The sequence below is a fragment of the Desmodus rotundus genome, chromosome 7 (assembly GCF_022682495.2).
Source record: "Desmodus rotundus isolate HL8 chromosome 7, HLdesRot8A.1, whole genome shotgun sequence".
Classification (NCBI taxonomy): domain Eukaryota; kingdom Metazoa; phylum Chordata; class Mammalia; order Chiroptera; family Phyllostomidae; genus Desmodus; species Desmodus rotundus.
In genome coordinates, this window is record NC_071393.1 from 42,226,345 (window position 1) to 42,249,780 (window position 23,436).

At 37.7% G+C, this 23,436-nt stretch overlaps 1 protein-coding gene and 1 long non-coding RNA gene across 3 annotated transcripts in view; one reads left to right on the top strand and one right to left on the bottom strand.

Annotated features, from left to right (window-relative positions):
- MDGA2 (MAM domain containing glycosylphosphatidylinositol anchor 2) overlaps positions 1–23,436 on the top strand; it is an 829,607-nt gene that overhangs the window by 610,931 nt on the left and 195,240 nt on the right. For both annotated transcript variants that reach the window (XM_024573956.3, XM_053928205.1), the window contains one exon: positions 1,620–1,949. In XM_024573956.3, coding sequence (XP_024429724.3) covers positions 1,620–1,949 — 330 coding nt within the window. The remainder of the gene's footprint in view (positions 1–1,619; positions 1,950–23,436) is intronic.
- Positions 9,014–20,660, bottom strand: LOC123478047 (uncharacterized). Its single transcript, XR_006653151.2, has 3 exons — positions 20,586–20,660; positions 13,996–14,063; positions 9,014–9,230 (listed from the first exon to the last, which is right to left on the bottom strand). It is a non-coding gene; the product is annotated as an uncharacterized lncRNA (long non-coding RNA).

Sequence of the window (23,436 nt, forward strand, 5' to 3'; positions counted from 1 at the left end):
GTTTTCATTAAGAGTGAAGATTTGTACAATTCCAAACAGTATTTTAAGGATTCTCCTCTGAGATTCAGACTTCTTCCAATTTATAAAAGATTCCATGTCTATGAAGTACCTGGGTTTTCTTGACATAAGCATCATAAGTGTTAGACTATAATCTGTGAGTACACAATTTACAATACAGGAGTGCCAGTGTCGTGCCTGTTCTGTTCATCTCATGTAATGAGGGTCTTGCCTAGTGTCTAATCCTGAACAGGAACCTATAGATACTTCTTGAATAAAAAGAAATAAATGAACATTGCTTTTGATGATTATTTCTCCTAAGATGCAAGCAAGAAAGCAGGTAAAATACTGGGGCTCTAGAGTAAAGAAAGTTAAAAGAAAAAAATTAAGATTTAAAAAATACATTAATCTCTAATGTATTCTTACATAGTTTTATAGATTTCCATGGTGTTTCTAAGGCTTTCTTGGACCAACTAAGCAAAATCAGATTAAATTCAGGAAGGTTACCTAAAATGCAATTAGAAAGCCTCCAGTATCCGCAGGTTCTCAAAGTTCATATCATTTCTGTCATTGTCATTATATATTCAGGCTTAATGGTAAAAGTAAATGAACAGTTTTTATTCTGATGATTCTGTTTCACTGCATATGCTTCACATCATCATATACCGATGATGATGTGAAGAGAGAAGGGGTTGCCTAGGATGTTGGAGAAGAGAACAGTGTGTGCATAACTCACTGCCATAAAAAGGAGGAACTCTATTCCACATTGAGCCCCATGCCGCAACCCAACGTTCAGAGCTGGAAGCCTTAGGAGGCCAAGAGATGCTCCCCCGAAGCCTCTGGTGGTTATCACTAGGGACCCAGGCTTGAGAACTGCACTGACTTAGCTCCAGAGAGCACAGCTCTTAGCACACAGGCAAAGCAGGCTTGTCAAGCCACCTGCCAAGAGGTTCTTTTGGTCAAATGCATGAAGAAAAAAATGTTTTAACTCAGGTTATTTCAATGTATGAAAATGCCTCATGATGTGAACTGACTCGATTCTTACAAAAGTAGTTTTGGTCAGCATGTAAATTTAACTTAGAAGAATTTTCTTTAATATGACGTGCGTGCAATATTGGAGCTGTTTCAGGACTGAGGGGGGAGCAGTGGGGGTGAGTGGGGGCATCTGTAATAGTGTCAACAATAAAAAAAAGACTAACAACAACAAAGAAAGAACTGCCATAATTGAGGAATGATATGAGTAAGGAATTGGGCTTATTATTATAATATTTTAACTCTAATTTATAATGACTTTATGTAAACAGGTTATGTTTGTTCAAAATTCAATAGCAATAATGTTTATCGTATATGGATTGAAAGTATTCTTTATATCACTGGAAATATTATCCAATTAATGAAAACCAGTGTTTAGAGTCTCTAAGTGACTTCGGTCGTTCGATTACTTCCAGGTAACCCAGATGACGTTTACTGATATTCACACTACTTGGAGATGACCAAGAGACATATATACATTTTTCTTTATTTTGTTTAATTTTATTTCAGCCCAGAGATGATTACCTAGAGTGAATGAACACCTAACCTTATGAAAGTAACACTAACTACTTGCGGAATTTTTGTTTCAGCATTAAAAAAAGGACGATTTTGGATCACACCTGATCCTTATCACAAAGATGACAACATCCAGATTGGGCGTGAGGTGAAGATATCCTGCCAAGTAGAAGCCGTTCCTTCGGAGGAGTTAGCGTTTAGTTGGTTTAAAAACGGCCGCCCACTGCGAAGCTCCGAGCGGATGCTTATTACACAGACCGACCCGGATGTCTCCCCGGGAACGACAAACCTGGACATCATTGATTTAAAATTCACGGATTTTGGGACATACACATGTGTGGCATCTCTGAAGGGAGGAGGAATATCTGACATCAGTATCGATGTTAATATATCCAGCAGCACAGGTAAGCATACTTGCGATGCAAAAAATGTTCCCGTTGAGAATAATTTCCTTACACAGAGCAGACAAAAGAGTCTTCAGTCAATCTAAGAATATTCTTATTTTATGAAAGTATCGTAAAACCAAAATTTAACCTTCTGAATGCCCAATAAATACCACACTAAGAGACATTGTTCTATTTTGATTTAAATTTATATTAAGTTTTACAGAAATAGTACACATAGAATTAATAGCATTGGCCTGATAGGTGTAGGCCTCCAGCTGAAATAGTACTACCCATTTGTTCCTTTTATTTTATTAGCTAGAAGCCTTTTTTAAATCCTAAAACTGCATTAATAAAATTAAATAAGAGATACCTAAAGAGTTAAGGAAGCTCTCATAAATTTTAAACTAACAGAAACTATTTAGTCTTAATAAGAAAGTATTCAGAGAAAATTTAAGAGTATTCAAATATAAGATAAATGTATTTTTCACCAACAAAAACCAATGATAAAGATGTTAAACTTGTAATCAAAAGTGACTCTTTGAAGAAACTTATGATAGATTCTCTACACATTGAGAATGGTTAAATATAAAAATACACTGGAGTGAAATTCCTTCTTTTGGGGTTGTAAATAAAAACATTATCAATTTTCTCCCAATTGAATATACATCTGTACATGAGGAAAATTAAAGGCTTTTGTATGGGAGGACACGTTAGTTTAACTCTTAGGATGTTTTAGAGCCTCGTGACTTTCTGAACAGCAATCAGTTTATATCTGGAGAACTCCAAAGTAGCTTTATTTCTTTTGCCCACTTGTTACCAGATTGAATTTTAAGATTTTCATATAATCTTAGAGTGAATAATACATGTTGAAAACAAAGCACCGATGTACTTAGCAGACATACTCTGTTTTGAGGAAATTTAAATAGTTAACATTTTTTGCAGTCAGGAAGCTCTTGACTGTTATATGTTAACCGATTGACCTGTGATCATGTGTCTTCTCATGATTCCTTCCAAAGGGCAGTGCACACAGATCGATTTTACTCCTTGAGGAATATATGTTCATACTTCAGGCTGAAAAAATGTACTTACTTTTTTATTGCTAAGGGATATTTTAATTTTTTCAGCCACCAAGTAGAAAAGCAGCAGGGTAGCGGAAAATATCCTTTGGACAGATGCATTTTTCTATATAAACAACAACAATAACTAGCTCTTATCTAACCATATTTCAGAGTTGGTGCTAGCACCGGGAGATAGGCTCGGTCTAGGGTATCTAATGGAAAACGGTTGATATGTTCATTCAGTCATCATTTTTATGTTTTCATTAAATCAACAAATACCCACTAATTGTGTCAGTGTCCAGGTGACGTCCACGTATGGCATTTCCCATAAGAGTAAGAATAATTTTGTAAGAACCAAGATTATTTGTCCTAGTTAATGAGGGTCAATTTTCCAGACTTGATCTACACTTAAAAATAAGCATTGCTTCATATGGTTGGTTGTTTGCCTTGCGTTACTTACTGCCTTTTCAGAACGAGGGACACCAGCCAAGCTCCTATCTAACCAGGCTTGTCTGACGGAAACACAGTTCACAGACAGTTAACCTTACACACAAGAGGGAGCACAGAATGGAGAGAAGGCAGGAGCATTATACAGTCACTCACAAACATTCATTTCTAAGTATATTAGTTATAGTGCCTGTTTGAAACTGCGCATCATACATGACAAAGTAGAAAAGATAACGAGCAGTGATTCATGAAATTTTTAATGATGCTAAAAGGAAAATGACAAAAGATAATCATAAAAACAGAGAATACACAAGAAATCCATCTTAGTAATAGAAGTTTACTTGTAACAATTGCAATTTCTCAACTGCTATCATTTTGTCTGGTTACCAAAGGTAACAATATAGGGATAAAGTAAATATATTCAGTCCTCCTATGAAACACTCCCTTTTGCTGTCTCTACCTACCACAGACAGACTTGGTTATGGCCCGTCTCCTTCCTAGAGCGAAAGCTTCATGGAGTCCGGGACTTGGCCGTACTGTTCATTGTAATCTCAGCATCCGGCACAATACATGGCACTTAGTGGGTACTCAAATAATAACTATCACCGAAGAGTTGAGCTCATTGGTGCACATAGTTTCCTTCTAGGTTTTCTTTCCTCTTTCTCTACAAGATAGGCAGTTGATTTCTCTCTTCCTGCTCTTGTAATTCCCTACTGACTTTAAGAAGTTATTCAGCAGATCAGTTAATACCATGATTTAGTGTGTCCTCACTCCCAGCAGCCGGTCTGGCTCCATAAATTGTGGTGTCCAGTGAAAATAAAAAGCGGGTCCCTTGTTCAGAACTTGCTCAGAATTTCATGATGGCAACACGACAGTATTAAGCCAAGCGCAGGGCCCTTGTGAGAATAGCCGCACAGGTGGCACGCTTGTGGGGCTGCCTGTGAGGGGACTGCACGGTGGTAGGCCTGGAGAAGATGATGTTTAACCTGAAAGAGGAGCCACTGAAGGGAATGACATAGTCTATCCTCATGCTGAAACTGCCTTTGGGGTTTCGTTTTGCTTATATTAGCGTGGAATTCCAGAGTATAGTATAAAGATCTGAGCCTGCCTGATTCAATCGATATCAATAAAAATTATTATTATCCCCACGAACCAGAAGATTACACTTCAAGTAACACTTACTTATGAAATACAGAGATATTTCTGGAGATAGAGTTTGAACAGTGAGAATGAACACGCTGTAGCATGGAGAAAAATCTTGGACTATATTAATTCTATGAACCATATAGGATTCAGAAGAAATTCCCACTATTGGGTGAGGAAGTCCAAGAGAAGGTCCTACTGTTAAGACATAAGTAAACATGTGGGGGCTCGTACATTTTGGCTGTTGCTGGTTGTATTACCGTTTTAAGAAATTTCAGATCGACCAAGTGGTCAGAGGTTTTCTTATGTGTGTGACGTTTTCTTTATGTTGAATGTAAGTTATTTTAGGGTGCCATTTTAAACATTACAAAATTTTTGTGAATCCTTTTCCATAGAAAATTTTACATTGATTACTGATTGCTAATGTGTTTTTAAGAGATGTATATGAAGCTTATGAAGATGAGGATGAGATACCAGAAGGCATTTCTGCCCTAATACAGTTTAAAAAAACATTTTCTTAAATGATAGAGCCCATCTCTAGATATGTTTTTGAGGACTTTTAAAATTTAAGTATAAAATATACCTGGAAGGTGAATCATAGTTTACATAATTACTAATGTAGTTTAAAACAATGATTTCAGAACATTTTAAAAGAAAAAACCTACATATAGTTTGCAGTTTGCCTCATGCATTTGAGTGAATAATAAAAACTGTGATATATGTGATGGTAGATTCTTACTTTCACTTGAATTCAACAATGGAAACATTTTCCTCCTAGTTCCGTAAAAAGTCAAGTTGTTTATTGTGACCATTGATCGTCTTGTCATTTTAAGTTTTGTTTGCTGTGGATCGTTTTTACTGCACATAAGCTCTGTATCCGGCTCTGTGTCGTACAGTAACAAGCTGACCTTGGCCTCCAGGGGCTTTTCTGATCTAAGTTGTCAGGTGACCTTAGTTGCCAGGTCACTCAGAAATAAGGCACAGTATATGGTGGATTTGGAATCTGTACTTACAGTTTGGTCAGATTTTTGTAGGAATTGTGAATGCTTTTGTCAGTGTGGGCATAGGAAACTTTCACAGGAAAATGTCATTTGAGTTGAATCTTGATAGACATAGAGGGAGGGTGGAGGGAGGGCAGACTAGGCAAGGGGTGCAGGGTGAAGAAACTTGCAGGAATATTGCATGACTCCTTATGAAAAAAGCACATTTGTCATCATTGTAAATTTATCTATTAAAAATGAAATATACTGGAATTTTAATTGCTACAATTCAAATTCATAAAAAGAAAATTCTTCGCATACTTGCTGAAACATGCATGAGAATATTGGCCCAACATTTAGGCAAAAGTGAATGAAAATCAACCCTGTAAATAGTGTTGATTAGTTGTTATTCCTTTACTTATATATAATTGTTATAGTAGATGGTTACTTTTCAGAAGGACTACTGAAAATATTCCGTTACTTCCTGCAGTATTTTTTCATGTAAATTCCTTAGGTGCTTGCTAGCTTTCACGTGTTCCTTGTGTGGCCTGGCAAACTCGTCGGTTTACAGTACCCTCAGAAGCACCTGCGTTGTGTCTAAGGGACTGAGGATTTGTGGAATTTCTGGGGTGAGACATCTGGTGGGCAGATACAGCAGAGGACTCAACACTGATTTGATGATATTTTCTTACCTTGTTAGAGTATGCAAGCATTTTATGTGGCAGAAAATTAAGCAAGATTTAGAGGATTAAACCAGAGGCATCAGCATCACATAGGTGCATGGGAGGTGAGCGAGAAAATTGGTTGGAAATTTTAGCTTTGCTGCCGAGTTACCATAATTATGATCGTAAATGTCTGCACAAGTATTCACATCTGTGAAATAAAAGTTCTGGATAACACAGGGCTATGGTACACACCTAATATGATAGGTAATAAACAAGAGGGCAAAAGAGAAACAACTATGTCCACATTATTCAATGTAATTCTTGCCCTTTTCTAATTAACAAAGAGTAGGAACTCATAAAGTTCTGCTAAAGCTGAAGTCTGCAGAATGACTGTGGTGAATGATAGTCTGTCTCATGTCAGGGGGAGTCATAGTAAAGCTAACACATGTTAGACCTGATAGTGTTTGAACATACGAAGCTTCCATGCAGTAAAAGTTATGATGTAATTGCTTCCTGAGTAACTGGACACAGAAAAATTCATTTTCTTCCTTGCCTCCTAAATTGTGAGATTCAATCCCTGACCTCCAAATTAATGATGGAGAGCAGAGGTCAGCCATCTGTGAGGGGCCAGACAGTAAATATTTTAGGCTTTGCAGGCTACGTGGTTTCCGGAACAACTATTCTGCTCTGCTATTATAGTACTAAAGCTGCCACGGACAATAAAATGGAATGGATGTGGCTGTGTCCCATAAACCTTTAATTACTAAGACAGGTGGGGGGCCGCATTTTGTCCACAGGCCATAGTGTGCTGATCTTTAACCTAGACGCTTGGCCATATTAAGAAATCAAATAATGTGCCCTGGCTGGTGCAGCTCAGTGGGTTAGGTCGCCAGTTCAATTCCCAGTCAGGGCACACACCTGGGTTGCTGGCCCGGTCCCCAGTAGGGGGCCCCACGAGAGGAAACCACACATTAATGTTCCTTTCCCTCTCTTTCTCCTTCCCTTCCCCTCTCTCTAAAAATAAATAATTAAAATCTTAAAAAAAAGAACTAACATAATGATAAATCTGAACTCTATGGACTTACCGGGAAATTAATGCAAACCCACATATAACTGTTATTTGTCTCTACAAACATTAATATCTTTTCTATAGATAGAGGCACAAATCTCAGTTTTTCCTTATTCCCTATTGATTTATGTGTTTTATCGGACCATTGTCTATAAAGGCGATCCAAATGCTAGAATTAGGCTGCCAGGATTCTTGTGATTACTTTGCAGTAGCTAAAGTCACATTCCTAGCATGTAAGATTTTCCGCTGCTGCCTGTATTCTGTGTGTGAACTCTTTCATCTGTCTCTCATCCCTGGTTCTGTATACGGGGGTGGCAGAAGTAGGTTCACAGTTACACAAATAAATAACGATAATTAATAACAATACAAGAATAAACTGTGTTTGGGGGATTCCCAACTGTAAATCTATTTTTGCCCCATATATGTATAATTTCATATTGTTTGGCAGAGGACAAAATGAAAAAGAAGCAACCTTAAAAAACCGAGATACGCTCTGAACTCGAGAATCCCCTGATTATGGAGTCGTTTTCCTCGTTTCTGAAGGGCTGATTGACTACTTTTCATAGTGGCCTCAGGCAGGAGTAGTTTGCACAGATTGAATTGCCTCTAAGTGCTGAAACTTCTCTCTCAGTTGAGTTCTGTGCTTATTGATTGGAAGGGCTATTATATGTGTCATTGATATGGGCCAGGAAAAAGCATAATGATTTTTGCAGTGTGTCAGTAGGGAGACAGTCTCCCTGTAAAGCAGTGAGTTCTCTCTTCTGCAGCCTTTTCCACTTTCTGGTCATAGGCTTTCTTTTTTACCTGTAGTTTTGTGACCTGAATGAAATGCGGCTGGCAGATGTCTTCACCATGGTCCTTAGAGCCTGCAATTGCTATTGTGTTTAGCAAATGTCCCAGAGAGATACTGAACTGCAATACTGTTTCTATTGCCCATGTAAACAGAACATTCCTTAATAATTATTGGGCTATGCATCCTAGTAGAGACACCCAATTCCTTTAGTTGGTGCTCCCAATAAAGGGGGGTCTTAATGTCAGCCTTACGGGAGGCGTGATTATATAAGTTCATACTCAGTCATATAAAAGTTTACCAGGAATAGTTCGTGCTTAACACTGCCTGTTTGAAAATAGGTTTTAGTCCTTAAATTAAATGTTTCTATTTTAAAAATTATTTAATAATTTGCAATTGTTTCTTCTGGTCGTTTATATGAGTCTCACAATATTCAGTGGCTGATGAGTTTTGTGTTTTTTTGTGTTTTTTTGTTTGTTTGTTTGTTTTTACAAAGGAGGTATATAAAGGCACCTATGTGGAAATGTTGGGAGTAGCTTGAGGATTTGTCTGGAATCTGTGTTTAAAGAAGTGATATATTTTTTTAAAATTCAGATTATTTAAAATAAAAGACAAATGGTAAAAAGAGCAAAGTTTTCTAAAGTTGTTTATACTTATACATAAGTAAATTTGAGAAAATGTCAGTTGTTTATACCAAATGTTATTGCTTGCATTATTATTATTATTATCATCATTTAGCTTCAGGTGGCACTGATGGAGATTTCGGTGTTTGGAGCTAGTTCTATTCCCTGTTGTCTTTGATATCAACCATTCAAAAGGTCAAAAATTCATGCCTGAATGTCTTTGGGTCAAAGATACTTTCAGAAGGCTTACCAAGTGCCTTGTTAGAAGGTGCTCAGTGACTAAGAGAGAACGTGCTAAAATCACACACACACACGAAGGTGTGGCGGATCAGATGGGAGCGGTTTACACAGATCTGAAACTTCTGAAGTTTTCTTCATGAAGATAGGAAACCCACCACAAGAATAAACACGGCATGTACAGCTCACATCATTGATATCTTTTGCCTTCCATTTGGTATATCTGACCTTCATTCCACAAGCTCTCGGGCCCAAAGAAACAGTCCTTTGTGTAGGACGACTGAGAGCTGGAAATTTAAATTCAAGATCAAGGTTAACTGACAATGCAAGTAAAGTACATCCAAGAGTTCTTATCCAGCAAAGAGAAATTAGTATAGCTGTCACCCACAATCCTGGGATTAATGCATGAAATATAATGCACCTTCAATTCACAGTACATGTTTATTCAACAACCATTACATGGAAGGGGATATAGAAAAAATTAAAATGTATGGTACCTAATTCATAATGGATTTTATATCCCGGTTGGAATACACTTGACAAACTTTAATAACAGATAAAGTCTAGTATTTGCTCTATAAACTGTCAGAGTGACACAGAGCATACAGGGTGAAGTGATTGAATCTGGTCAGCAAGCATTCCACAGAGCAAGTGACATCTGAGTAGGATTTAAAGTGAGGATTCTATAGCATAGGTCTTAGACAAAAACGAATGTAGATACATCTCATTCACATAATCAAGAATGACCAAAGAATGGTATCGAAGGAGCGGTATGGTCAGATTGGTGGTTTAGGGGGGCTATTCATTGGCTGAATCTGCAGTTCCAAAATGAGACAGTTGGAGGAAGGACGGCGGAGAAATAAAAGGGAATTTCAGAAGACATTCCAGAGTCTTCACAGTCCCTCAGCTGGGCAAAGAAAACTTTTCCTCTGTTTTCCCAGCAGAATAGACTGCTTTTGTTTGCATTGTAAGGAGATGTTCAGTGAGTCATTTCGAGATAATGTGAGAGAGAAGGCAGAAAGGTCTTATGAGAAAGTAATAAGGCAGTGGAGATAAACAATACTTTACAGATGTGTCAGGTGAGAGAAGAAAAGATAGAGAAGACTTAACCAATAAGAAAATCATGGGGCTCACTCATGAACTTCACCTGAGAAGTTAGTTCACCTCTTTGCATCTTAGATTCCTTCCTTACCTCTCCACTGCTGCTTTGGAATATTTTTAAGGAAGTTTGTGGAAATAGAATGGAAAAAAGCAACACGATTTTTTAAAAGTCTGCCGATTAGAGTGTGTGTTTGGGGAGGAAAACTACTTACTTAGCTGAAGAGATTGACAGGAATCAGATGAGGGTTGAGGCGTTATCACAACCTCTCCCACAGGGGGGCGGTGAAGTCAGTGACCAAGGCTCTCCAGTCCATTGAAAAGAGCCCCGCACTGACGAGGGGCAGCTGAATGTGATGTAGAGCCCCGAGCTTGGGTCCAGGACCAAATTTACGACTTAATAGCTACAAGACCTTGGGTCTGGCTGGACCTCAAAACTTTTCATCTGTGGAATAAAGGGATCAGCTGGGTAATTGACTCCCAAATGCTATGCCAACGACAACTAGAGATTTTTTTTTTTTTTTAATATTCTCCAAGGCCACTGAACTACTGGGAAAAGAGGTAAATAACCAGTTGAGAATTCTTCCTTCTCCCCTTCCAACTTCAGTCAGAGCTAAACATGTATCTAGGACTTCTCCTTTCTTTTAATCTTTATTGTATTTTTCTCCTTACCCTTTAGTCCCATAATACCCCCTCCCCCAGCAATCACCACATTGTTGCCCATAAGTCCTTCTTCCTTTTTGCTCAGTCCCTCACCCCCACAACCTCCCCCCATCACTACTAGCTGTCATCCTGCTCTCCATCTGTGAGTCTGTCCCCATTTTAAGACTTCTACGTAAAATTGTATTTGGACAAAAGACTCTGACTCATTCACACATGTATGTGGGCAAACAATATTAAATGCACGTAGTTGAAAACCATTTGCTTAGATGCGTTCAATTCTTTCAAAGTATGCTTGCTTTTATCATTCCAAAATGCTATACCGCTGTTGTTTAGAATATGATAATGCCACAGTATAAGTGAAAGATTTTAGGTTGTGGAAGAGGTTTGAGAGAACAAATTGATTTGGCATTAGTTGTAGCTGAGGGCTTGTAAGACATCCTTTTGTTTTTGGTGACTAATTGGAAAATTGGGTTTGATGAATGGGAGAAAGGTCAGAAGTACACCATGAACTTCACAAGTATTGTAATTGTATTAATTTGATGTGGATGAGCTTATTCAAGAAGAGAATATGAAATAAAGAAAAAAGATATCCAAGGAGATTGTGGGGGAAAAGCAGAGACCAAGAAGAAAATGAAAAAGCAGTGGCCACTGAAAATCAAGAAAAAAGAGCTCCTCAATTTCTGCAGAAAAGGAGGATATCCAGTGGAAAACCGGATATTTATGGCACCTGTAGGGCCTGCAGTATTGATTCATCAGCATGAAGAGGCATGTGAGAGACTGTCTGTCCCTTTAATACTGATGCATGGCTTTTGATGACAGAAGCGAGCTCTTATTTTCATTCGTGTGAAAGGATTGTCAGATGAAGGAGGGCAGGAGGGAGGAGGTGTAGAAAAGAGAAACAATAAAAGAAAGAAAATAAGAGAGGGTTACAGAACATAGCAATTACACTAATTTCTTTTCAAAAAGATTACTTAAGGAGAGGGAATATTTGAAATGATTGTCATTGGCCTTGTTACTAAGTGATGTTTTGAGGTGCAGAAATTATATAAATATTTTAGCACTTATTTTGGGGGGCACAAATGCAAAGATTTGTCTGCGTTAAATTATTTTCTATAATAGTTCAATAAATATTAACCATGTTTATATATTATTTATATACTATATTAGAATTTTTTTCTACGTATCATAGCAGATTTATTGAGCTATCATTCATATACCATACAATATCGCCCATTTAGAGTTTACAATTTCAGTGGCTTTTACTGAGTAAATTTACAGAGTTGTGCAACCATCACCACTATCTAACTTTAGGAGATTTCATCCCCCGCAAAAGAAAACATGTATCCATAGTCAGACCTATTCTCCCTCTTTCCCCAGCCCCTGATAGCTGCTCACTTCTTTATGTCTGTTATAAGGATGTGCCTGTTTCGGACATTTCATATAAACATAATCATACAGTGTGTGTTTTTTTATGACTGGCTCCTTTCACGTAGCATGGTGTTTACAAGGCTTTTCCATGTTGTGGTGTGTTTCAGTATTTCATGCCTTTTTGTTGCTGAACAGCATTCCATTGCATGGCTATACCACACTTTGAAAAATCCCTTTATTAGTTGACAGGCATTTTGATTATTTCTACTTTGGGGCTATTATGAATAATGCTTCTGTGAACATTTGTGTACAAGCTTACGTGTGAACATACGCTTTCGACTCCTAGGAAGAGAGTTGCCGAGGCCCACTGGGGCTCCTGTGACACCCTCTGTGTCTGACACTCTGTGGAACTGCCACACTGTGTTCCAAAGTGGCTGCGCCATTTTACCATCCCACCTAGATTTTCTCATATAAAACTGAATCTATGTAATTATGGAAATAACACCGGAATTACAATTTTCCTCCAATTATCATCTTCAGATATCCAACACTATTTTCCCAAATATTAAACGAAGGTTCTACCTCACAGGTTTTAACAGTGGTTCAACGATGATTAATTAGCTCTTGTCTAATTTCGGTTTCATGTGTTGAGGATTTTCTTCACTTGGCAGAGTTAAACACTTTTTGAAATTCCCAAATTAGGTTAAGAACAGGTCAATAAGAAAGAGGAAAGGACACCCGAATTTTGCTCCTTATACCTTTCAACCTTTTATAAATGCAAACAATAGGGACATAGGAACTATTTGAATTTAAATGACTGAAGTATATTTTCTAATCTAATGAGAAATGAATGTTATTAGTTCTATAATTTGCACTTAAAGTTATAATAACTAGCAATAGTTTGCTGGAGTTAAAGACTCGTGACAAATATATTCATTATAATGAAGGATAAGGGTGAGGCGGGGGAAAGTAGTGGTGGGAAAATGGAGACAACTGTATTCGAATAGTAATAAAAATGATTAAAAATGAAAGATAAATGTCTCTAATCCAATTTATAATTAAGAATGAACTATAAATTAGGGTATATTATGTAACACTGTAATGCCAGACCTTTGGATCTTTCCACTGGAGGAGAAGACAGAGGTGTGGGAAGTGCTATTACATCTACTGCTTATGTAACTATGATAACACTTCAGATTTTGGTGTTCCCAGGCGACACTACCAATCTACCAGTATCAGCTGAGGGAACACAGAAATAAATAGAAGTGGCCATGAAGACTAATCCACAGACAAACAGTTCGAACACCATTTTGCTCTGTGCAGTAGCCAAAACTCTAGATGTTCTGGCATTAAATAGAATGATGACTATAGGGATTTAACTTATTTGTAATATCTAAGTTTAATCTCACCATTTGGAATGTCTTAAATGAAAGCTATTTCTTTCAAAATATAAATGTTAGAACTACTGTTACTGTGAAATCTTAATATTAAAAAGGTCTCATTAATATTCATAGGCTTAATTTTTCATTCTTCATTGTAGGATATCATGAGGTTAAGAAAGAGATTAAATACATTTAGAAAATTATTGCGTTTGGGATTTTGGTAGCACAATTTAGGGTGTTTATGAATTCTGAATAACTAGTTTTAACTAAAAGATTATTGGGTAATTCCTCAAAATTCTACTTTGTAAATAATTTTAAAGTGATTTATAAAAGTCTCAATTACTGACATAGTTTTTAAGTATTGAGGACGCATATGAATTACCTAGTTAGTGCCTTTCATTTTACAGAAAGGGGAATGGGGACCGAAAGCTTACGTATTTGTTTATTTCCTATAATCACATCCTGACTTCAGCTTAGAATCTCAGCTTTCAAATCCAGTATAGGAGTTTGTAGCATGTTGTAAAATTCTGTGTCATCTTACATTAAATGGATGTGTCCCTTTACTCTTGCAGATGATTCTGATCTTCAGTTACAATCTCTGACGAGGCCCTTGCATAAAAAAAAAAGATAAATCACTACAAGCATGTTTTAAAATACTCTGAAAAGGATTCAAGTGACATTCTATTTGAATTGTGTAACCACATTCTCTTTGGATGGCAGGAACAACACACTCTTCTACTCCAAGGACAACACTTCACAGAGTTCTAGGAAGTGAGGTCCCATCTCCCAGTTGCATATCCATCCCACTCACGAAGTGGGGCAAGGCCCTACCTTAATCTAATGAAAGCACATAGCTTGAACAGTATTCATTTCACCAAAGAGATCCACTTTCAATGTTATCCTAGGCTAAACGTCCTCTAGTGCAGCTCAATATAATAACACTTGTCTTGTTCTGGCTTCCTAGGCAGAGTGGACCCAAGACTTGGGTCTTTAAAATGCTACCTAACCACATTTGAGGAATGTACTCCTAAGTTGCATAATTTAAATATTAACAGTAACCCTAGAGTATACATTAAAATTTATAGCACACAAATGTAGATTAGGGGTCCCCATCCCCTGGGATGAGGACCAATAGCTGTCCTTGGCCTGTTAGGAAAAGGGCTTAGAGGGAAGCTTGCCTGAGCTCTGTCTCCTATACCTCTCCCTCCCCTGGCCCCCTTCTGCTACCCTCTCCCTGGCTGTCTGTGAAACCAGTTTCTGGTGCCAAAAAGTTGGGGACTGCTAATATAGATGGCATTGTCTATGGTAAAGTACTTAAAACTCTTTCATAATGTAAATTTTTGGATTATTATATTTCAGTTACTGGGCCAAACATTTTATTTGTACTTCATTGAGTCCTGAGAACACCATTTGAAGTAGGTACTCTTGTGATTATACCCACTTTATAGATGAGAAACTTGAGCTTTAGAAAGTATAAGTGACTCTCCTAGGCCTCACAGTTTCTAAGCAATGAAGTAGCGTTGAACATAGGTCAGTCCCGGCTGCAGGACCCAGTTTCTTTACATAAGACACAGCCTTTCAATGGAGTGAGCAGGAGTAATGAGATATCAGGCTCTAGAGGTATAGTGTGAGTAATGTAATGTTGATGAGTGAAGCCACCTCGGAAACCACAAATCATACTGTGTCTTTCTTCTTACCTCATTTACTAAGGGATTGGAGGCTGGGAAGTTCTTGTGGGTAAAAGTTAGCCTAAGCGACAGCTTAAGATCGGGAATGAAAGCTTTAGGAAAGGGACATGGCAGTGATTTGCAGGGAAAGGGAAGAACTGGGAACACGAGACTCCTCTCAAGTACATTACAGGTGAATAAATCAGCATTTCCCAAATTTTAGAGATGTTCTGCTAGTAAAATAGGACTAGATTACAGAGCTGTGAGATGAGAAATATATCACTGCACTTTTAAAAAAGTTCTGTGCACAGTATGAAATAGACTGGTAATTTAAGTGTGTGGAGTAACAATGATAAAACGACAAGCAGTTCAAATGTCTGCATCTAAAATGCATTTAATGTGAATTACAGTCCACTCTTAATGAAACATAAGTAGTGCACTTTTTACCAACTCTGTGTAAATTATACTTGTAAACAAAATATACTTAGTTGACATTTAAACCGAAACACACATATCCTTGCTTAGGAAAAAAATGTGATGTAAAACCATATTAATAAAATAGTACCAAGCTCTATCCACAGGCACATATTAATTCAGAAAGAGTTATGTATCATTCCAATCAATAACATTATATGTTTTTATGTGGCCTTAAAATTAGGCCCATATTTTTATTGTAACATCCTATGCTCCTACAGTCTGCCAGAATGTATGACAAAATACAGTCACACATTTGTAGAATATTTACTAATAAAGTCCTCATGTGTTAGAAGAAAACCCTTCTCCTATTTTTTAATTGACATTCTCTACTGAGGTATCTGTTAATGAAACCTCCTTTGCTCGAAAGAACATGTGCCTGTGCTCTGTTGATGCAACATTGTATTCACTGGTTGTTTCGTTTTGTTCTTGACAAAGCATGAAAGAGCCAGCTTTATTGTATGTCAAAATGTTTATGAACGTGAGGTGGTGTCTGTTTCCACGGGATAAGGCATATTCGGTGATAGACAATCAGTGATGTAATTAGGGAATCGGTAAACCGCAGGCATTGTCCAGTGTGATCATTTATAAGAGGCCTAACAATGTCACATGGATTCTACAAGGAGACAAATGGCCTTTTTATTATAGAAGTAAATTGATTTTTCTACCATTCTGCATTGAAGAGTTTACCACTGTGTCCACAGTTGCTCTACGAAGTAAAATAAATTGTGGATTTCTTTAAAGCATTTTTCTTTTGCTCTGCTGTCATAATGCATTTGATATATAATTTATAGATTAGCCTCTTTTTAATTTAGAATTCCTTCATCCACAGGAAAGCAATCACATAATTAACATGATCAGACAGCTCCTTTTAACTTACTGATCCCTGGTTTTCATGGCTATAACCTGACCTTTGAGAAAATGGATAGCACTGACATTTGTCATCATAAATGAGGAGTGCCCAAACCTACCACTTTATAGAAATAGAACAAGAGCTGGGGTATCCGTGTTATGTGCCATTGTATGATAACAGCCAAATACACCCGTCAAATCATTATGTCTAATGGCAGAAATCTTCAGCCTCTTTCCTTGGGTGGCATTGGGGGATGGCTCTGGCTACTCAGATTAAAAAGGTTCATTCTTCTCCTTTCTAAAATATTGTCTTCAAATAGTTTCCTCATCTGAAATGCATACATGTCTCAAAGGCAACAGAAAATGGCAATGAGCTTTATTTATATTTGTAAGTATATATTTATATATTATTTATAAAATATTTATTTGATCTAGGCATACCCATGCTCAGTGCTTGAGACATCACTGGTATGAAAAAACAAACATTTTGCACTCACTGTTGAAATATATGCATGACGGGCCAATACAGTTATTGATATGCTAACGAAAAGCATTGATAAGAAATCATCAGTGACACATGTGCTTTACTACATGCTAGACCTTGTGCTCAAGATTGTGTGTATATCGTACTGTTTAACCCTAAAAAAATCAGAGGTAGTTGCAATTAAGCTCACTTTACTAAGAGTAAACTGAAAAAGATCCAGGCTCGGTATTTTCCCAAGGCTATGCAGCCAGTAGGTGGTGGAGCCAGGATCCGAATTTAGGCTGCCGGGCCTCAGCCTAGCTCTTTACAAGTGTATTACACAACTCAGAATATTTTACAGAACATGCTAATGTGCATTACACCATTTTATGGTTATATTCTCACTTTTTTTACTACCAGCAGATAAGAAAACAGATGAAGATAACCCAAGACTGAATACCTAGTTAGTGAGTTGGGCCCTGAGTCCCAGTCAAACCTCTAATCTTGCACACTTACAACCTTTGCAAACTCTCCATAACCATTTTAAAAGGCCTCTGATTTAAAATAATTATGAGCAGTTACTAAGAATTCTCCCTGTTTATCAGTTTTCATGGAGCACAGTATAATATTTGAAGGAAATAAATGCCCTGATTTATCTCTCTTGTCCTCAAGTTTAAGCATGTTTGCCTATGGAAGGAGCTCAAAAATGGGTGTTAAAATGAACTCGTGTGAGTTGTAGCACAAGGCGTGTGTGTTCTTTGTGCGGTCCTCCTCTTGTTGCTCTCAGAGGGTGTGCTGGTCATTTAAGGGATGGTGCATTTATGGCACATGTACCTGTGTTTGGGCCAGTCAGGGCACCATTGTTTTTACAGTGAGTAGGTGAGGACACAGATATTTTACAGACTGTAAGAACTGCAGGGATTTGGGGATCTCTGAGCTAACTTTTAAGGTCTGGGACAATTTCCTGCCTATAATTTTTAGTTTATATAATATGATGTTCAGGAGACAGTATTCAGCTTTTAAAGTTAAAATACTTTTTTTCTTTTTTTAAATATATTTTATTGATTATGCTATCACAGTTGTCCCATTTTCCCCTCTTCATTCCCCGCTGCGCTGTACACCCCCTCCCACCAGCATCCCCCCACCTTAGTTCATGTCCATGGGTCATACATATAAGTTCTTTGACTTCTCCATTTCCTGTACTATTCTTAGCCTCCTCTTGTCTATTTTCTATCTACCAATTATGTTTCTTATTCCCTGTACCTTTTCCGCCACTCTACTCCCCCCGCTGCTGATAACTCTCCATATAATCTCTATTTCTGTGAATCTGTTCCTGTTCTAGTTGTTTGCTTAGTTCATTTTTTATTTTGTTTTTGTTTTTTTAGGTTCGGTTGTTGATAGTTGTGAGTTTGTCCTCATTTTAGTGTTCATATTTTTGATCATTTTCTTTTTCTTATATAAGTCCCCTTAACCTTTCATGTAATAAGAGCTTGGTGATGATGAACTCCTTAAATTGACCTTATCTGGGAGGCACTTTATCTGCCCTTCCATTCTAAATGGTAGCTTTGCTGGATAGAGTAATCTGAGATGTAGGTCCTTGCCTTTCATGGCTTTGGATACTTCTTTCCAGCCCCTTCTTACCTGCAAGGTTTCTTTTCAGAAATCAGCTGATAGCCTTATGGGAACTCCTTTGTAGGTAACTGTCTCCTTTTCTCTTGTTGCTCTTAAGATTCTCTCCTTATCTTTAATCTTGGGTAATGTGATTATGATGTGCCTTGGTGTGTGCTTCCTTGGAACCAACTTCTTTAGGACTCTGAGCTTCCTGGACTTCCTGGAAGTCTATTTCCTTTGCCAGATTAGGGAAGTTCTCCTTCATTATTTGTTCAGATAATTTCTCAATTTCTTGCTCTTGCTCTTCCCCTTCTGGCACATCTCTGATTTTGATGTTGGAATGTTAAAGTTGTCCCGGAGGCCTCTCCTCATTTTTTTGAATTCTTGGTTCTTTGTTCTTTTCTAGTTGAATGTTTCTTCCTTCCTTCTGCTCCAAATCATTGATTTGAGTCCAGGTTTCCTTCTGGTCTCTGTTGGTTCCCTGTACATTTTTCTTTATTTCCCTTTTCATAGCCTTCACTTTTTCCTCTATTTTGAGACCATACTCAACCATTTCTGTGAGAATCCTCATTACCAGTGTTTTGAACTCTGCATCTGATAGGTTGGCTATCTCTTCATTTCTTAGTTCTATTTTTGGAGCTTTGATCTGTTCTTCCATATTTTTCTGTCTCAGCTCACCTGTTACATAGTAAGGGGTGGAGCCTTACATATTTGCCAGGCAGGGCAACCCATCTGGTTGCTATATGTGGGGGAGGGTTCGAGAGGGAACAATGCCACTTCCTCAGCTCTCTGCCGACTTTCAGTCACTTCCCCCACTACCCACTAGCAAATTGGTCCCTTCTGGTGCTGTTTCCCAGGTGGGTGGTTTTGTGTACATTCTGGACCCTGTGGGTCTCTCCAACAAACTCTCCTGTGAGGCTGGGAGTTTCTTCTGCTGCCTCAATCCCCACAGGTGTTTTCAGTCAGAGGTTTGATGCTTTATTTCCCTGAGCTGGAACTCTGGGTTGTGCGGTCTGTCTTGTTCCCCAATATTTCCTACCGGTTTATCCCCATGGAAACGTGGGACTGCCTGCTCTCCAGCTGCCACTTTTCCTGGTCTTCCAGCTGCCACCTTCTCACCCTGGTCCTCCAGCTGCTGCCTTGCTTAAGTCCTCTCCACCCTGGCGGCCCGTCTCTGCCCCAATACCGGTAGGATGAATGTTTATTTATTTTACTCCTTGGTTGTTGGACCTCCATACATCTCAATTTTCTGGCAGTTCTGGTTATTTTTTGTTTTTAAATTTGTTGTTGTCCTTCTTTTGGTTGTGCGAGGAGTCTCAGTGTGTCTACGCCTCCATCTTGGCTAGAAGTCCCCAAAGTTAAAATTCCTAAGCAGTTGCTTATTTACAAATAACTGTTGTTTTCCAACATTAGTCTGTATTATTTAAAAAACACATACCAAACAGAAAATGAAAGTTGATTACCCAGAAACTGTTATAGATTATCTCTTCATCAAATGACCTACCAATAAGATAATAATTAAATAACTTGTCATCTCATTTAATGTTTTAACTCTTACAATACCTCTTTTCTTAGTACAGAATAAAAATAAAAACAAGTGCTTGTTTTGCAATCTGCATTCCTTCCAACAATCTCAGTCTAATCCAGATTCCTAGCTTGCTAAGATTTTAATGTAATTAGAGACATTAGGAAGCAGAACTATCTTGCTCCTGTTTTTTTCAATGTAATAGTTTTAAAAAAGAAAGTTTCCCCATGTAAGATTTATATATTTAATCAGTGGTCATCGGCTGTTTGTGCAATTCAGTAGATAAGATGCATATGCAGTATGTCAGGGGAAGTTAAAAACAGAATAAAGGTGTGCTTTCATGTTCTTTCAAAGATTACTAGAAACTCTCTTGTTGATACAGATTTATTTTAATGATTCTAGAAAACATCTTATTATAAGATTTAGTTATAAAACTAGATAATGTGATGATCATAATAATTCAAGATATATACTTGAAAAATAAACTTAACCAAATGCTACTACACAAGCAACCTTAGCCCCAGGTGCCATTCGCTTACCTGCTTAGGAGGCCCAAGAGACGACCTGTGTATTTGCAACTGGCTTTGTAGCTTGTGTAGCAGGGGAAATAGGAATGCCACTCAGAAAAGGATTTTCTGTTTTGTTTTTTCATCTCTCACGCTCTGTTGTGTGGAATCCCTCAGAGACTATTCTTGTGCCATAGCAACACCTGCTGGGAGAGGGAAGTTGGAGCTGCCACGACCGCTACCGCCAAACCTGTTTTCCGATTGAATGGCACTGCGCGTCCTCCATCTTCCAGTACTGACCCTCCACAGCTGCTACCCTCCGAGATTCTGCCTGTCCCATATGTTTCAAATAACTAACAATACCATTGTAACACGATTGTCCATGGCTCTTTAAAAAGAAAGCATTGTGCATGTGTGTGCATGCATGTGCGTACATCTCCCCTTAGAATTTCCAAACTCAAATGCCATGATATTTTACCTCGTGCTTAAAATGTGCTTTCTCTCTGCTCTATTGATAGATTTGTAAAAAAAACTGTCAACTTTGTTTTATTAGCATCTCCTGATGTATTGCAGGTGAATAAGTTTTTTTAAAAAGCGTCAGTGCAAAAAAAGGCAGTTTTTAATTGCATAGTGTGATAACCGATATATTTATGCTTGTTTATGTCATGGACAAAAACATTAGGCTTGCCATCTGGTGTGAGGACATGTTTTAAAATAAGTTCCTGCTTCCTGTACAATTTACCCCCAGGACTGTAAGCAATATTGGGTTGGCCAAAAAGTTCTTTGTTTGTTTTTTTTTTCCTGTACGATAGCTGTAGTAGTACTTAGTTGTCTTTAACTTCATTTGAAACAATTTTCTTAGGTTGTATTGGGACAGCTGTCATATCAGTATGTATTTAAAAAAACTTATCAAAATTGGTGAATTTTTGGGTAGCCATTTTAATATTGGAGATGGAAGAAAATATGCAACATTTTCAACACAGTATGCTTTATTATTTCAAGGAAGCTAAAAATACAACTGAAATGCAATAGAAGGCTTGTGCAGTGTATTCAGAAGGTGCCATGAGTGATCAAATGTGTCAAAAGTGGATTGCAAAGTTTCGTGCTGGAGATTTCTCACTAGACGATGCTCCAAGGTTAGGTAGGCCAGTTGAAGTTGATAGTGATCAAATCTAGACATTAACTGAGAACAATCAACATTATACCACAGGATATAACTGACGTACTCAAAATATCCAAATTTAAAAATATTGGTGAAAATGAAAAATGTGTCTTTTATTTTATGAAAAAAACTGAAAGAACTTTTTGTCCAACCAAATGTAAGTCTTAGAATACAAGGAGGGACCCACCCCCCAAAAAACAGAATTTATTTATAAAAAGTTGTATATTTATTCTTTCATGTTCAAACTTCACATTCAAAGCACGCTCCATTTGATGCAATACAGCTATTGAAACTTTTTTACCACAGCTCAAAACAATTTTTGAGATCATCGATTTTAATGCCTTTTAAGTGCTTCTGCCATTTTTTGTTTCACCTCTTACACATTGGCAAATCCCTTTGAGGGATTTTTTCATCTGGGGAAACAAAAACAGTCTCTCAGAGTGAGATCAGGTGAATAGGGAGGGTGGAACACAGGGGTCATGCCATTTTTGGTCAAAATCTACTGAACACAGCATGGTATAGGCATGTGCACTTATAAATCAGCCATCAAACAATAGGCAAACGAGTTGAGTCTTCAAAAAAAATTCAGTGAAGCAAAACACAGCCTCTCACAACAACACCAGCTGGTACACTAATACAAATGGGTTCCTAGAACACTCATCAGAGGAAGCCTATACTATAAGGGGCCCACCCTGCAGAAGATAACTGGTTATTTTGGGGTCCCCCCGCTTATGGCTCTGCATGGACATTCTGTCCTAGAACCGACTCGCCTTTTCTTTGCTGCTAATAGAGCAGAGCCACTTCCTGGACAAGTACTCAGTACTACCAAATGTTTTCAGTATTTTACCTCCCTATGTCAGTCCCGTGACCAAATTAAAATCTAGTAGGCACACTAACTTTATACAGACATATCTTTGTGGTTTTTAAAAATTAAAAATATAATTTTTGTGAAAAGTGATCTTGAAATTCATACACTTTATAATTAAGCCATGGATAATCAAGATGTGACTATTTATCAATACTTTTCTTACTTTGGTTCCTTGGTAACCTTGATTAGTGCTTCATCAATCAATCAAAAATTAATTAAGTGCCTCTAAAATACTTAAAATGTCACACAGTATGGGAACTGTGGAGAAAATACATAAAACCTGGTGCTGGCCTGAACATGTTTTAGGTACATATGTAGGAGTGGACATTTTGTCCAGATAATATCTGTCTGATATTGTTGAATAAATCAGATATCCTGTAATTCAGGGACTTGGAGAATGAATACAAGGTACAGAAACCAGAAAAGGCTTCAGACGGAAGACTGAAATTGAGCCTTAAAAATAGGGAATTATTGGGATGGTATTGTGAGAACAGAGTCCCTCCTGGATGACAGCGATGGAGGTGAGGAGTTGAGAATGAGCTGAGAGTGTGAAGCAGGCCGGAAGACACGCCAACGCTGAATAGAGGGCTTGTCCGGAAGCCATGCACCTTAATCACAGTTTGCAGGTAAGATAGAAAACAAACCATGGGAGTTAGACCTGTCCTAGAAAATGAGGAGCTCCCAAAGATATTTGAATGTTAGTATGACAGGATTTTTAAGAAAGATTACTTCAGAAATGGTAGTATTTTTAGGAGGAGAAAGAGACACTTATGAGTTGGATCTTAGTAATTCATTTATAGGTGGGAAGGAAATATGGAAGGAAATGCAGTGATGCAATATTATTACGTTAACTA